Below are 16,857 nucleotides of genomic sequence, written 5' to 3' on the forward strand. Positions count from 1 at the left end.
TGTTTTGATTCCTGTTTTTTTTTACCAGTGTAAGAGTACTTCCTGTTCATTTAGTTCTTTCATTCAATCGGAGAAATTTAAATTTAAGTACCCATAGCTACTAAGTGGTGTATGAGTTATTAATTATACAGTAAAGCCAGGCTGAGAAAAGTATGTTGATACAAACCAAATCAACTATAATTGCACCTAGCAGTCTACAGATACTGCTCTGGTTGTAGAGTATATATTTTTTGTAATTGCAATGAAGCCAGGCAAAATGCTGCCAGTAGAAGCTAACATTTTTTCTTCCAAACAGTATGTCGTATCAAGGAGAGGTAACGTGTGCGAATCATAATAGGATATTTTGCAACCAACTTGATGAAGGTGAAAATCATTATCTCAGATATATTATATTTTATTTTCGCTCTGGAAGATTTAGCTTACTAGCAGTTCTCTTATTGAGTTACACATGGGTTGGATCTGCAGCACGGCTGTAATGTTTATCGAATATAGGGTCTGGCCAGGGTAAGGCTACTGATCCGCTGTTCCCTTTGGAGAAATGGTTGAAATAGGTCCTGAGGTCAAATACAGTTATTGGAAGTTTTTCTAGTTTGGCAACTGCTTTAATCCTCCTTGTTTTCTGAACAACCTCTTCAGATCATCTTAACTTCAGAAAATTAGCAGGAACTAACGGGGTGTGTGTGTGTACGCGCGTGTGTGTACACGCATGTGTTTGTGTGTGTGTATATATATATATGGAGGACTTTTTTTTGTATATATACCTCTTAAGGCGGGCGCTTGTACCGTAGTGTTGTGTATCTATAATTTAGGTTACTTAACCGGCATTTGACCGTGACCTGTCACAGGTAATACCGTCTAATTAATATATATTGGGTTTAATTTGTAAAAAAAAGTGACTGTATGTACTGTTGATTTCTGCCATAAAATAATAAAGTAATGGAGCTTTATATTGCAAGTGATAGGTAAGAATGTTAAATTTTGTGTTACTTTATAAACTAAGAAGCTGATAATATACCTCAATAGGTTAGTTGTTAGGCATACTAACTTATTAATAGTAGGGTCTAGAACACTTTACATTAAAGCTGATAAATAATCATTTTAAAATCCAGAAATTTACTAGTAAAAATTGAAAACAAAGGACCTTACTTATAACCAAACTTGCCTAATTTAACAAGAATAGCTATTAAGAAAGTACTGTACTGACTATATCAGAAAATTGAGGCTTCATTTTTTTTAAAAAAACCTTAAAAAAAGAACCTTGTTAGGTTATCATATAATTTGTCTTGACTGTATTTTGCTGGGACTTCACTGTTGATAGCAGTGATAGGATACCAGAATGCTGGTCTATTTAGCAACGTATATGTTCATTATTTATCCTATAAAGAGAATTATGTTTTGTTTTGGGCTGATTAACCATAGCTACGTTGGACACCTAAATCAGTGACTGATATAGATGGATAACTGAGGAGACTGAATGCTTTCAGAATGTCTTGCAGAATAATTACTAAGAAAGCAGTTTCCAACAGAGAGTTTGTCTCTTTAAAACTCACTTACCATATGCCTAATCCATGAGTCCTATGCTGCCAAGACAAGCAAGGTTACTCAACTCTATTACAAAATCACATCTCCAAAATTGCATCTTTTTTCCAGATTCTTCTGAAACGGGTGAGGGGGAGGTTAAAAAGTGATAAGGAAGGAATATAGCTTTACATTGTGTCAAAGAGGGAAGGATATATAGTCACAATTGCACAGTAAGAAACATTAAAAGATGTAAATCAATAAGTGTAGAATATGCCATAATTAAAACTTTTTTTAAAAAAGTACTTTATTAAAATAGACCATAATTGAATGTGGATAGGAGCCATTGATCCACAGAACATTCATGAAACTCCTTTAAAATATAATGTCCATCTGGCAGAAACAGTGAGCTCCAGGAGGACATCGCCTTCAGTTATAAAATCCTTTTTGGATATTCTGATCTAGCAGATGAAAGCAACATTTAATATTGATTAAAGTGTTAATTTTATTTGAAAGAGCTTCAGGGACTTTTGTAACTTTACATAGAAAGTGTAGTAACTTCATAAACTACTACAGCTAACTGACTAAAGTTCCATTTATAGGAACAATCAAAGATTGAACACGTATGAAATATGACCTCCATTTGCCACAATAAATTGTCTAAGTTATGAGTTCTGAATCAGAAATAACACAAACTAGACATAACTTAGAAGCAATTTTCAGGCTCATGCTGTGGCATTGTTTTCATGAGCCCAAACTTCCAAATCAGCTGACATTATTTCCCCTAATTGTTTTTTAAAAATAAGATATTTTATTTTATTTATCTATATTCTTATCCCATAATCTCCCAATGCCATACACCTTCCTAGGGTTAATGGGACAGCTTGGCAATCAGCTTCCAAACCTCCACCAATGCCATTCTTTCAGCTGGCTGCTGGGAAGTGTGCGAGAGCTATTATAATTTTCCTCCTCCTTGCAACTAAGTGTTAGCTTGACTCAGTTGGTAATACTTGCCCCTGAGTTAGAACGCTGTGCATTCAAGTCCCATTACGGACTTGAGTACATAATCTAGGCTGACATATCAGTGCAGTACTGCTTTGTCGGAGGTGCCATCTTTTGAGATGACACATTAAACTGAGCCCCTGTCTGCCAGCTCAAGTGGACATAAAACATCATTATTTGAAGAAGAGCACGGTGTTCTTCAGGTATCCAGACCAATATCCCTCCCTCAACCAACACCGCCAAGAAAATACTATCTGATCATTCATTCATTTGCTTTTTGTGTGCAAAATTGTCACATTTCCCACATAGCAACAGTGATGGTACTGCAAAAGTAATATATTAGTTATAAAGCACGTTGAGATGTCTCGAGAACATGATAAGGCATATTAATGCAAATTCATTCTTCTTTTCTTTCCTACCTTCTGGGAAAATGCCTGCCTCCATTTGTGTTTTGAGGTCAAGATTTCTGTGTGGGATGCAAATCTACATCCTACCATTCTGTGATGTTGTGGTTTGGAGTGCTAACACATCATACCACCATGCAGTCCTTCATGATTTCTCTTAACACGTGTTGCTTCTTCTGCCTGTAACACCTGGTGAACGTTTATCAGCAGAATTGTTTTAATAATTTGCGCGTGCAAGTATTGCCTGTCATGCATGCACACTTTTTAAAAATAACCTAGACTGTCCTATTGCAAGTAATTAGTGCAATGCATCAGCAATAAAAGTAAAAGTTGCTTTCTTAGCAGTTATTCTGAAACACATTCTGTCTCCACAGTTGTCTCTTTATCCATGTTCCTGATTCAAATATCTCTGCAGCTAGATCAATTAATCCCCCTCAGCTCATTTATTGAATGCTTTGAAACTGAAAATAAACAGTGGGAAACACAGCTTTGAAGTGATTTGATTTTGAGTTGCACAGCATATTCACATTGTTTGAATAAACATGCAATTGTAAAACCCTACCCTAAGGAAACTGTTTCACACTAAATGTATTAAGTATGAATTACCAAAGATATGCAAACTCTGTGTTATTCATACTTAATACATGGTCCATGGAAACAATGAATTCTAGAAGCTCAAATAATTGAAAAACATTTTAGAGAAAACCACATGTACAGACAAAAGATATACATTACACCAAATGTTACTTAGTTTTGCTAACTTCATGAGTTTTATTTCCGCAATAAGATTCTGTTTTTTTTCTTCAATTATTTTTCAGCAAGTGCTGTGATTGTACAGCTATCACTTAATGTGTGTTTTAATACTTAACAAGGTGCAAAGGTAATTCAGCACTCAAAAGATGCATGTGGTCTTCTTGCACCCTATATAAATAAGTTCTTGTTGAATCAAGAGCAGATATATGTGATTACAAATATTAAACATTATCTTAAAATAGTAAACTTAGAATATTAAATTATTTTAAGTAAAAAAAACTGTAACCTAAAGATGGCAGTGGAAAACATCTCTCCCCAGTTTCTCTCAACTCTTCCCCACTCCCATGCCCTCTCCAAACTCATCCACAACATTCACCAAACAGCTGATCACCCGACTTCCTTTGGCCCTACGATCGCTGACATTATAAATGGTTACAAAGAATTACATAGAATGTACAGCACAGAAACAGGCCATTCGGTCCAACAGGTCCATGCTGATGATTATGCTCCACACGAGCCTCCTCCCTCCTACTTCATCTAGCCCTATCATCATATCCTTCTATTCCTTTATACCTCATGTGTTTATCTAGTTTCCCCTTAAATGCATCTATGCTAGTCACCTCAACTACTCCTTGTGGTAGTGAGTTCCACATTCTAACCACTCTCTGGGTAAAGAATTTTCTCCTGAATTCCCTATTGGTTTCCTTTCTTCACACACTTTCCCTCCTCTCTTTCAAAACCACCATCATGATCCTCCTCTTCAAAAAATGCATCCTTGATCCCTTTATCCTCCCTAACTGCTGCCCTTTCTCCAACTTCCCTTTCCTCTCCAAAATCCTTGAACATGTTGTCACCTCTCGGATCTGTGTCCATCTCTCCCACAATTCCCTGTTTGAATCCCTCCAAATAGATTTCTGCCCTCTCAGCACTAAAACAACCCTAATCAAAGTTAGGAACGTGCACTGTATGGTGCATTATCCCTCCTTGAACTCTGCAGCCTTTAACATGGCAACCCACACTAACCCCCTCTAATGCTTCTCCTCTTTTGGCCAGCTTGGTAAGACTGCCCTCACTTGTTTCCACTCTTACCTATCCAAACGTAGCCAGAGCATCTCTACCAAAGATGCTTCTTCCTACTCCTCGGGAATCCCTTAGGAATCCATCCTTGGCCTCTCCTCTTCTTCATCAACACACTGCCCTTTGGTGACATCATCAACAGACATGAGGTCAACTTCCCTGCTCTTCCTCTCCATCACCTCTCTTGAGCCCTTCTCTACCTCTACTGTCAAACTACTTGTCTGACATCCAGTCTCCGATAACCTGCAATTTCATTCAACTAAACATTGGGAAAAACAAAATCGTAATCTTTCACCACCACCACTACCGTACCCTTGCCACCGACTCCATCCTTCTCCCTGGTCACTGAGCGTCCACCTCCATATCCACTCCATCATGAAGACCACCTATCACCTCTGGCACATTGCCTGCCTTTGCCTGAACCACAGCCTATCTGCCATTGAAACCTTCATCAGTGCCTTTGATACCTCCAGTCTCGACTACAATGTTCTCCTGGCCAGACTCTGATCTTCTACCTTCCGTAGACAATGACCTGCATTGGTTCTTGGTCCCTAAATTTACATCCTAAATTTAAAATTATACTTAATGTTTAAATCCATCCAATGCCTTGCTCCTCCCTAATTCTGTCACCTCCTACAGTGCTACAACTGCCGCCTTCTCCCACAGAAATCTTTTGTTCCTCTGATTCCAGCTTCTTGTGCATTCCACTCCTGCTTTGCCCAACCGTTAACAATTGTGCCTTCTGCTTTGGTTTTCCTACATTAAAGGCACTATATAACTGCACTTTGGTTAATTTAAGTCTTCAAGGAACAAAAACAACAATCAGTTTTGGGTTTTGGATGTTTGGAAATTCAAATCTAAGCATTTCAATCATATTGATAGAATTTTACACTCCTACTGTACAGGGTATACTATTTTTTAATCTCCTTTCAACAAAATATTTTCCTATTGATTGTTCCTAAATGTATCATAAATGCTGAACTTTAGAGGATCATTTCCACATAGTTTATCAAAAAGTATTTGCGATGATAAACAATTTCTGACAGTTTGTCACTTTTCACTTGTTTGCTAAGTATCAAGATCTAAAGTTGAGCCATAGTTTGTTTATGCTCCAGGGAATTTGGTTGATCCAAATAGTTTTCTCCTGTCCACAAGATAATTCATATAGTGAAGCTATTTTACTTTTTGAACCTTGAAAACTGCATTTAAAATTAAAAGAAGTGTTTTTCTTTACAGAAAGATACATGAATCTGGTCAAGAGAAGAAACCACCATTTATGTACTGGAAAGTAGTGCAACAAGTAGATAAGTCAGATGACGGTGGTTTTGTCATGGATGTCGGTAGTAACAGGGACGGCTGGGATAGATCAGAAGATAATGACTTGGTCATGGACGTTAGTGATAACAAGGAAACATGTGATGAAGAAGAGCAACAGAGCTCTGACACAGAAATTGGATGTAATAATAGCAATGAAACGGAAGAAGAGAAAGGCGAAGGTACCAAGAATGCACAAAATAGTCCACTAAATAACAAAGAAGCTCATGTTAAGAACGAAGAAGATAGTGGAGAGGATGAAACTGAAGACTTTGAAAATGATGATGATGATGACAACGATGGTGACGCAGAGTGTGAGGTAGAGGATGATGAAGAAAATAGCACAGACAATGAGGATGATAATGATAAAGATGAAGATTATTCAAATGAGTGCGATCCTGAACCAAACGATTCTGATGAGGACTTTGAACTAAAGAAAGGCAGTAAAAGAGGAAGATCACGTAAAACAAATCACATCATTAAATGTGACAAATGTGATGATGAATTTGATTCCCGAAAAGATTATGTGGTTCACTGCAAAGATGTTCACCAGTCATTACCAGGGAAAGTCTATCACTGTGAGATTTGTGGCAAGGCTTTTGCAACCCACAACAGTTGGAAAGAGCACTGTGCTTGTGTTCACAGCGATGAAAGGCACTTTGCTTGCACTCTATGCAATGCAACTTTTAAGAGAAAAAGAGATGTACGGACTCATTATGCTCGGAAGCATGAAGGGCGTATAAAACGTCCGCTGTGCTCTGTTTGCGGGAAAATTCTGAGCTCACGAACAGCACTGGTATTCCATATGCGGACACACACTGGAGAGAAGCCTTATGAATGCTCCAGTTGCCATTCTCGATTTGCCCAACCGTCACAGCTGAAAATTCACACAAGGTCACGTCTTTATATTTAGTTTCCATCTTTTCACCGATTTTTTTTCTACCTTGTAGATGTCCATCTGCACAAAGCCTCCCGTTCTGATAGAAAGTGCAATCAGGCTTTCCTCTTTACAGAGTGTCCCCTTCTAGTAGCATGGTCAAGCAAGCCTTTACTTCGACTAAGCCTGCTATACTGGTTGGATGGGTGGGTGAGCAGGCAGGCAGCTGTCTTCACATTTGCACCAACACGAATTAGAATTTGATAACTTCTTGCTGCAGCAACATTGCCTATTTGAGTGATTTTGCTATTCAGCAACCTGTGCAAGAACTAATAAAACTCATCACTGTCGTTAACTGGTGCCATGGCACATCTCAGACAATTCTGGGACTTGTGGAGTGGGTGTCTTAATCTCTACAGTATTAGACTTACCCCTAAAGGTTTTTCAGAATGTTGTTATAAACTTTTGAGCGACAGGTTAACATTTGCATACTAATGGATTTAATTTGAAAACATATATTTTGTCATCTAATTATTTAAAATACCAGATCATGTGGTGGTAAATCTATTAGTCTACACAGTGTCTGTAAAGTAATTCAATTTTGGAATTTCTTGAGATTACTTGTTATTGTGGATTGAAGATGGTTTTAAAACTTGATATGGTTTTATACTAATTGCAGGTCACACACTGGAGAGAGACCCTATATTTGTGAGGACTGCGGAGCCTGTTTTACTGACAAGGCTAAATTAAATGGTCATAAGAGAACACACACAGGTACAGCTAAAATTATTGGTAGAAAAATCATGGCTGGGGAGGCAGAATTTCCTGGTATATGCTTCTGGCATGAACCAGGAGTGCTGAAATGGAAAATTTTAAACACCGTGGACAGTTGTCAAAGTAATGAGGACCCAAGGCCCTCCAGCCTCTCCTGATAGATACTGTTGGCACAAAAACAATATTGTAATTCATTGTTATGGTTGGACTAGTGTTCTGACAATCCCATGCCATATTTTCACAGTCATCCTCGCTCTACAATAAATATCAGTTTCTAGAATGGTTCTTTTTCATCTCCAGCACATATGCTGTGGAAGTTGAATGCTGTATCCAGATTTGGTTGTGGCATTTGCAAATAGTATTGAACAAGAACTGAACTGTTCATAGTGGGCTGTAGGATTGTGTATTGCTCAGTTCCTAGAAGTTATTAATCTTCTAGAAACTGCACTGAATACTTGTTCTCTAAGGCTATTATTTGAAACTTTGAAAATAATTTGATTTATGGCATTTCCACAATGCCGCAATGCTCCATTGCTCGCGTCTATGCCACATTTGTCACCCATCATAAAGTGCAGGTGTCCTAACCTGTGCAGATTTTAGGTTACAGCTCCAGTGCAACTTTGTACGTTACTAGTTATATAAGGGTTGTAGTGACATCATCAATCCAGAATGGCAGCCTTTTCTCAAAAACCACACTCATACAGCCAAGATGGAAAATTACTTAACAGGAAGCAATATCTGTCCCATACTTATTCTCAAAGAATGACCTTTCTGTTTTAAGAAGAGCCACTTAATAAAATTCTCACCTATATTCCAGAACCATATAGGAACAGTTATCCCTTGCTGCTCTGCATTACTGGTCAAAATTCTTAAAGCGTGCACTTTAAAAATACTGTATACAAGTAAACTGCATTTTGCTTCTTAGAAACAATGTTTAAAGAACATGTCAACCAAGCTCTTCTGTTCATGCAGCTCCAGTGGCTCAGCCAATTAAGCCAGTGAGTAGATGAGTTGTACTGACCAGGAAGACACCAGGCTTGATTCCCTGAGTGACTTGAGTTTGCTGATCTCAGCACCTCTGGCTACGGACAGAAAAATTGACCCCGATTCCCACTCCTAATTGCTATCCAGCGATCCCTGCTGGAAGTATACTTGTATGAATATTGGGTAAGGGACAGGATGGACTCAGAAACACACACTCCTTAGGCTCGCACATGAAGAATGGTCACTTATTTAAGGTACTGTTGGGGGAGGGGGAGGTGGGGCCTGACCAGTATTTTGTAACTCTGCCCTGCAAAGAGTCAACTTCGAGAGGAGGAGGGAAGAAATTTAGCAGAAAAAGATAGAAGAAAAATATGTATTTCTGCTCAATGAAACTTGTTCTACACTTTATTGGATCCTTTTTATCCTTATTTAAAGAGGTTAATTTGGCCAGTGACTGACAAAAATAATAATGTTTAATTTATCTTGCAGGGGAGCGCCTTTTTGGGTGTGACGTATGTGGGAAACATTTTGCCACCAACGAGTACTTGAAGTGTCACAAGCGATGTCACATGGGTGCCAAACCTTACAAGTGTGATGTATGTGGGAAAACTTTTGGTCTAAGAGCCTCCTTGGCCCAGCACAGCAATATACATGCAGGTGTGTAGCAATCCCATTAAAGGGGATTAATCTCTCTTGTAACTGTCTGCTCACACAAGGTTTCTGTTATGTCTTTCAAATTTCTACATAGGTTGTAATAGGGCTTTCACTCTGACAGAGTACATTTTCACTCAAAAATGATTCAAAGTATCAAATCAACATTGCTTACTTTTACTTTTACTCCTTTCTAATGAGTAAAGTAGATGCTCATTGTAAAACATTGTTTGAGAGCCAGCCAAGATGGTAATGGTAGAAAAGAGCATGTTTTAACCATTGTTCGTTGCACATCTTCATTTTTACAAAATATAGATGTTGTAATTGCCTGTATTTTTCAGTGTCTTTGATACTGAACAGTGGTATTCAAGGGTAAAAAGTCTATTACATTATTTACAATGCTGATTTTAATTTAAGCACTGAGATCTCACTGCCCAATTTATGTTCTGTAAATAACTGGCATTTATAGCATACATTTTTAAGAACCAAACAAATACCATATATCATAAGTTGAGATTAACCTGCTACGGCAGTAATGGCTGGACTATAGACACCAGGAATTCCCCATAATCAATCCCTGGTCTCTACTGAGCTAGCTAATCTCAGCAGGGATATGATAGGCACACTATAGTTGGCCTCAGAAGTACTGAATTTGTGGGATTGGGACGACTGCCTCGTTCATTGCTGACTAATTTCACCAAGTGGTCCTTCAACAGGAATAGGCCCCTAATTAACAATTTCAAGGGACCTAACACCTGTTTTAGGCATCCGCCTACCAATTGATACGATTAAATATGAGAATACCATGTATTTTGCATTCCTTCCTGAAGCATGTTATCAAAGTGATTCTTAATATCAAATTATTTGAAACCATTACAGACATGCATTACTAAAAGTAACACACATCTGTCTAATTGTGTTTTGATGTACGCCTGAAAAATGGGCCCCACGAATTTAACAGTGGGACCAATGTCTGCGCAGATTGGGTGCAGCCTGTTTCACTACTTCGCTGCACCTATTTGGCGCCCAAAAAATGGGCATTTTCATTTTCCATTTTTAAGTTCTGTCCCCAATAGGGATCAGCTACTGTTCCTACCATAAGGCTATAAGAGATAGGAGCTGGGAGTAGGCCATTTGGCCCTTCGAGCCTGCTCTGCTATTTATTGAGATCATGGCTGATCTGATTTTTACCTCGACTCCACTTTCCCGCCTTTTCCCCATATCCTTTAACTCCCTTGCTGATCAAAAATTTGTCTAACAGCCTTGAATGTATTCAATGACTCAGCCTCCACAGCTTTTTGGGAGAAGAAATTCCTCCTCATTTCCGTCTTAAATGGGCGACCCCTTATTCTGAGACTATGCCCCCTAGTTTTAGATTCCCCCATGAGGGTTAACATCCTCTCAGCATCTACCCTATCGAGTCCCCTCAGAATCTTATATGTTGCAATAAGATCTCCTCTCATTCTTCTAAACTCCAATGAGTATAAACCCAACCTGTTCAACCTTTCCTCATAAGACAACCCTTCCATACCCGGAATCAATCTAGTGAACCTTCTCTGAACTGCCTCCAATGCAAGTATATGCTTCCTTAAATATGGGCACCAGAATTGTACGCAGTACTCCAGGTGTGGTCTCACCAGCACCCTGTATAGCTGTAGCATGACTTCCCTGCTTTTATACTCCATCCCCCTAGAAATAAAGGTCAATATTTCATTTGCCTTCCAGATTACCTGCTGCATCTGTATATTGACCTTTTGTGTTTCATGTACAAGGACACCCAGATCCCTCTGTACCGCAGCATTTTGTAGTGTTTCTCCATTCAAATAATATTTTGCTTTTTTATTTTTCCTCCCAAAGTGGATGACTTCACATTTTCCCACATTATAGTCCATCTGCCAAATTTTTGCCCATTCGCTTAATCTGTCAATATCCCTTTGCAGACACTTTGTGTCCTCATCGCAACTTGCTTTTCCACCTATCATCATTTAAGTTTTATGTTACATATACTTTAAACTTTACTGTTGATTTTAACTGTGTTAGAAATGACTGAGAACTACCAATTGATACTATTAAATATGAAAATACCATATAATTTGCATTCCTTCCTGGAGCATGTTATCAAATTCTTTATCAAATTCTTTGAAACTATTAGACATACGTTACTAAAAGTAACACACATCTGTCTAATTGTGTTTTGATGTTTACAGTAACAAGGATGTCTGTCTCTGCCGGTACATAATATCATGCCAGTATCACTATGCAGATCGATACTGGAATGTAGTCTAAGTTGTGCAAATTATCAGAATCTATAGAAATCTCTATGACAGATCAGTCCTGTGTAGATTTTCTGACTTTAGGAATGAGACTCTTACTAAACATCTACTTTCCTTTAACTCGACTGAGTAGTGCTTGATTAACAGCAACCAGTGAAGCCTCAGTTGATACAAGAATTTCATTCAGGAAAGGTAAAATGTAAAAATGACCTCAATTGGGCAGTGATTTGTAATAAATTATAACAAAGTAACAGTGGGGTGCATAGATTTAAGCAATACATTTTGAAAAATGGGACAGAACAATTTTAAGCTGCTCATAAACTAATTTTGCATGTGTACCAAGTGAGCATACTGGTCAAATTCAAAATATGTGTCCAAAGTTTACACAGTAAAAGAAGAAACCTCTGTAGGATGATCTAATACTGAAATCATTAGGGACTGAATTGTTTCCCCTGCCCCCAAAGGACTGGATTGACTTACATTTATGATTGTAAAATTATACGTTTAGGCATGGTTGTTATGAATGAAAGTGGCAATGTTTTATTGTCTCTCTGTAACTTGTGGTAGTTTTCCTTGAATCTTGTAATTTTCCACAGAAACACGTCCATATTTCTGTGAACAGTGTGGAAAAGCTTTTACCCAACAGGGGGCACTTCGACGTCACCAACGAATTCACACAGGGGAGAAGCCTTATAAATGCAAGGCTTGTGAGCGAACTTTCACAGATATGTCCACTTTGAGAAGACACGTATCTGTAAGTGCTCCCTGACTTTGCATTTTGAGACAATACATGCTTTTTACTTATTGAAAATATATTTTGGAAATAACATGGTCAGTGATTATGAGCTTAAAAGCTGCTCAGCCCCACGAAAAAGAACACACTCTTAGCAAAGTATATGATTAAAGAAGGTGATGCATTCAGAATCATGTCTGTAACATGTGGGCTTGGTTTTTTTCTGTGAGGGACTGACATCTCTATTACAAATTGGATGTTTGTGCAGTTATTTTATTTATCAAGTGTTATCATTTTTTATTTTTAAGACTGATTGCTCACTGCTGCAGATGGCGCACGAATATCTAACTTGACAGCATAGTGGGAGTTGGCTCATTGAGGACTTGTTTTAGGCGTTAGTACTTAAGCTCTGTGACATGTGGCTCTCTGTAATTTCAGGAAGTTTTGTGTATCAGCCAAATAGGAAAATAAGAACAGCATTTAGAACGCTATCTTTAATACCCCATTGTCAGCACTGATGCTGACTAAAGAAAGAAACACAAATTAGACCAAGAGTATGAGCTTCAGAGGCTTTCTCTTGTAAGTCTGCCCCAGGACACCCTTAGCAGATCTCTGAACACTGGAAACCAGGACATAATAGCTGTCTCTGCATCCAACAGTCTAAAATTGTAACTGTTGGGAAACACAGCACAGACAATTTTCCATGTACCTACCCATGTGTGGGCTGCGCAGTTTCCCCTTGAAGGACCAGCTAATGGAAAACTGCAAGGAGGCGGAAATGTGCTGTGCTGCGTCCCCAATATGTTTTTTCTGGCTCCAACTGCCAAACAATTGGTGTGGGTAACGGTAAGCCTAGGATGACTTTTCTTTCACAAAAGGATACTGACTTTCCTGAATCAACTTGTATATTTCCAAGTGTGCACTTACTCTGTCCCTATTAATGGATTTTAGCAATTTTCCCACAACTGACAAACTCACTGGCATATAGTTACTTGGTTTGTCGTTTCCTCCTTTTTGAAAAATCATATGCCGTTTGCTACCTACTAATATTTGAACAATCATAACTAACACATCTTCAATTTCCTCACCTATATTACTTCTAATATGCTTGGGATGAAACCATTTAGTCCTAAAGGTTTGCCTACCTTCAATCCCATTAGATTATCCACTGCAGTTTTTCTGTTTATACTAATGTCTGCAAGTTTCTCATTTTCACTAATGTCCAAGCCCTGTACCTCTGGTGTCATATTCTCATTTAGCAGTTCTGACATATCCTTATCCTCTGCTTTTGTCATTCCTAAATCTGTTTTAATGGGCCTTTCTCCTCATTTACCACTATTGTTTTCCTAATGTATGTACTCAGCGTTCTAACGAAAGGTCATCGACCTGAAATGTTAATTCTGTTTCTTTCTCCACAGATGCTGCCTGACTTGCTGAGTATTTCCAGCATTTTCTGTTTTTACCAACTAACTATTGCTTTCAATTTTTTCCGTTATCCATCCGAGTTAGCCTTGCTTAAATCCAAAACTGTGATCTATGATCCTCATTTCTCCTGATCAAGGCTAAGTACATTTTTCTTTTTACAGACCTCCTTGATCTGCATATACATACATACTTCTGTTGAGTCATCACAGTCAGAAGACAGCGGTGTTTTTCATCCTTTCCTATTTTGCATCCTTTCCTGTTCCTTAGATCTACTCACAGTGATTCCACCTACCGATTACATTTGTTTAGATCCTTCCTTTCTACTGTCATGATGATGTCTTTTGTCAATATTTCCACACTCATCTCCCCCTTTCCTATTGCCACTTCCCCTTTCCCATTTTCCCTTCCCTTTCCTTTTGGAAAAAATCCTATATCCTGGCATTTTTCACACTCATTGTTGCCTGGGCTGTAGCCAAGCTTCTAATTCCTCTGTTTGTTTTGCATAATTCTAGCATTCTAATAAAGACAGCTTGTTTGGTTGATTGCATGTTCACTCTGTTATCCCTTGCCTTTGTTAATTTACCAGCTTGTTTAACTTCTGTTAAACTTCCCAATTCCACCATTGTAGTTTCTTCCCTTCTAGCCCACACTGTCTATTTTAACATTTTGGTTCCCACAGCGGTAGGAAAATTTTTTACACCATGGATTCCTTCCCTATAGTTTTACTCTATAGCTTTTCTTCCCTCTTCTGAGGGCAGTGATTCATGTTAATGTTCCACAGTTGCCAGATGACAAAATTCTTGAGAGTTATGGTCCTTCAATACAAAATGATTGAAAGACTAATGTTCACATTCATTGTATTCTGTTTTTTTTGTAGACCCTCATTTCTATTCACATTTATTGGTCTTGGTTCAATGGTCGTTCATATAGGCCTAATGGACTTTTTTTTCTTTGATATTTTCCTCCTTTCCTGAAAATATCAAGCCCCTTAACGGGGTACAGTAATAGGGTGGAAGTTGCCCTCAAGTTGCAATTATTCATGTGTCTATTTTGACATTGAATCCTGGTAGGCAATTTACCGTGAAGTCGTCATAATTGAGTCCAATCCTGTCCTCGCTTGGCATCTACACATGCACAGTTTCAGCAGGTGTCACTGAATAGCTATCAGGAGAGCTAATGTAATCTGCTTTATGTATACGGAAGACCTTTACTATTATATATCATGTACATTGCATGTTGTCTGGTTCCTGTTGAGTACCTCCTTAAAAAAGAGTTGCAGTTTAATGAATTGGTAATAAAATATTAGTTGTTACATGAATTAATAGATGTAATTCCCGGTTCACTTTTCTGTTTCCATTGTGTTTTGCTTTTAGGTCCATGACCGGAATGCCCACTGGCGATCCTACTTGATTGATCTTACCTCAAAGAAAGATCATAATTGGTCAAAAATTGAAACTTTAGCAGATGTGTGCCTCTCCGATGACCCTGTACCTGTTAGCTGGATGAATATTCGGAATAAACAGCCAGTGGAGGGCATACAACCAGGTCACTGACCAATGTTACTGAAACAGGTGGACACAGCACACAATACGTATTGTCTTCAAATTTATGGTGAAAAATAGGGTATATTTTTTATTTCTAATGAACTGTTTCTGTAAAAAGCTAGTAATAGTTTAACCATGTACACCACATACATACTATTCAGTTATTCGAATATACAGTGATAAGCCACATTCTTCTGAGATTCTAGATCTTTTGTTGTGCTTCAGGCACAATTTCTGTAGTTATTCCATCAATACAAACCTGAAATATCTAAGTCTTATCATATTAATTTGGTATTAGCGAAGCATAATCAGGTAATCAATTTCATACTTCTATTATTTCTTACGGTGAAAGTAATTTTTTTTGTACCTGGCTATTGGAGATCAGGGTATCACTGTGGCATTGTCTAGTATTACAGGAATTAACTGTTTTCATCAAAATCATTGTTTTCTTCCATATATTAAAACAACTTACCAGTAAGTAGTGGCAGGTGAAGAAAGTTTGCCTCATTGGTGCAGTGAGTAGAAGTGTTAAATTTGTACAGCTGATTTGTTTTTATAAATTATTTCAGTTGTAAGGTTCTAAAATGGAACTGTACATTTGTTTGAAATCCTAGAAATAACATGATCTGATACGTACCTTAAAATTTATTTATATTTCTTGTAATACTAGAGAAGTATAATTAGTGACATGTTTTCTGTGAAGGTGGTCATTTGCATCTGCTTGTATTCCTAGATTTGTTTTAAATCTATTTTAAGATATTTAAATGGTTGGTGTAACATTTATCTCCTTAAAAGTTTAATAGACCTATACTCAAGAAGTTAGAAGAATTTGGTTAATGACTTAAATTGCCTTAGGAATTTTTTCAGTATTGCCTTATTGTGTTTATAATCTAACATGCAGTGCAATATTGTGGAAGATGAGAGATTTGTAAGTAGAGAAGCAAAAAAGAAGCATTGTTATTTATTCAAAATGGACCTTCATTTAACAAGGTATCCAATCTTGGTACTTTCTGCAGACTTAACTGTTGTTTCTTTTTCAACATTGTGATATAGATATCTGAAAATTGAATGTTCTTTACCTCCACTGATCAAATCTAGGTAGCATTATACAAGTTGGAACATACTATGCCCTGATCCAGCTAGGACTAACTGTAATTTTCTAGTTCTAATTAGTGTGCAATGAGAGTTCATAATATTAGACGTGTATTTGCCCAGCGTCTAATGGGACTAAGGTGTTTTGTCTGCCAATAATATCATGTTACTACATTGTAATGTCCTGTATTAAATGTTACAACTATATGATGTCACGTTACTGACCTTTTGTGTGCTGTGCTCCATTTATTTTTCTTGTACAGTCATATGGAGTGAACATCTGCCATGGTACAGTTTAGTACTATTAAGAGGCATCCATTGTAATTTAAGGATGCATTAATCCTAGTCTGTTAAATATACCATAATGGTATATTTAATGCTTTGAGTTGATAATAGAGATGTCATATTGAAAATTTTAGTGCAATAATCATTGCAG

At 37.7% G+C, this 16,857-nt stretch overlaps 1 protein-coding gene across 1 annotated transcript in view; it reads left to right on the top strand.

The window, feature by feature from the left end:
* The window catches only part of LOC137324748 (GDNF-inducible zinc finger protein 1-like), a 37,896-nt gene extending 21,268 nt beyond the window's left edge, over positions 1 to 16,628 (top strand). Inside the window, exons 3-7 of the mRNA XM_067989415.1 lie at positions 5,991 to 6,962; positions 7,625 to 7,719; positions 9,193 to 9,360; positions 12,224 to 12,381; positions 15,159 to 16,628. Coding sequence (XP_067845516.1) covers positions 5,991 to 6,962; positions 7,625 to 7,719; positions 9,193 to 9,360; positions 12,224 to 12,381; positions 15,159 to 15,338 — 1,573 coding nt within the window. The 3' untranslated portion in view covers positions 15,339 to 16,628. The remainder of the gene's footprint in view (positions 1 to 5,990; positions 6,963 to 7,624; positions 7,720 to 9,192; positions 9,361 to 12,223; positions 12,382 to 15,158) is intronic.
* The last annotated feature ends 229 nt before the right edge of the window (positions 16,629 to 16,857 follow it).

The sequence above is a fragment of the Heptranchias perlo genome, chromosome 8, assembly GCF_035084215.1.
Source record: "Heptranchias perlo isolate sHepPer1 chromosome 8, sHepPer1.hap1, whole genome shotgun sequence".
Lineage (NCBI taxonomy): Eukaryota > Metazoa > Chordata > Chondrichthyes > Hexanchiformes > Hexanchidae > Heptranchias > Heptranchias perlo.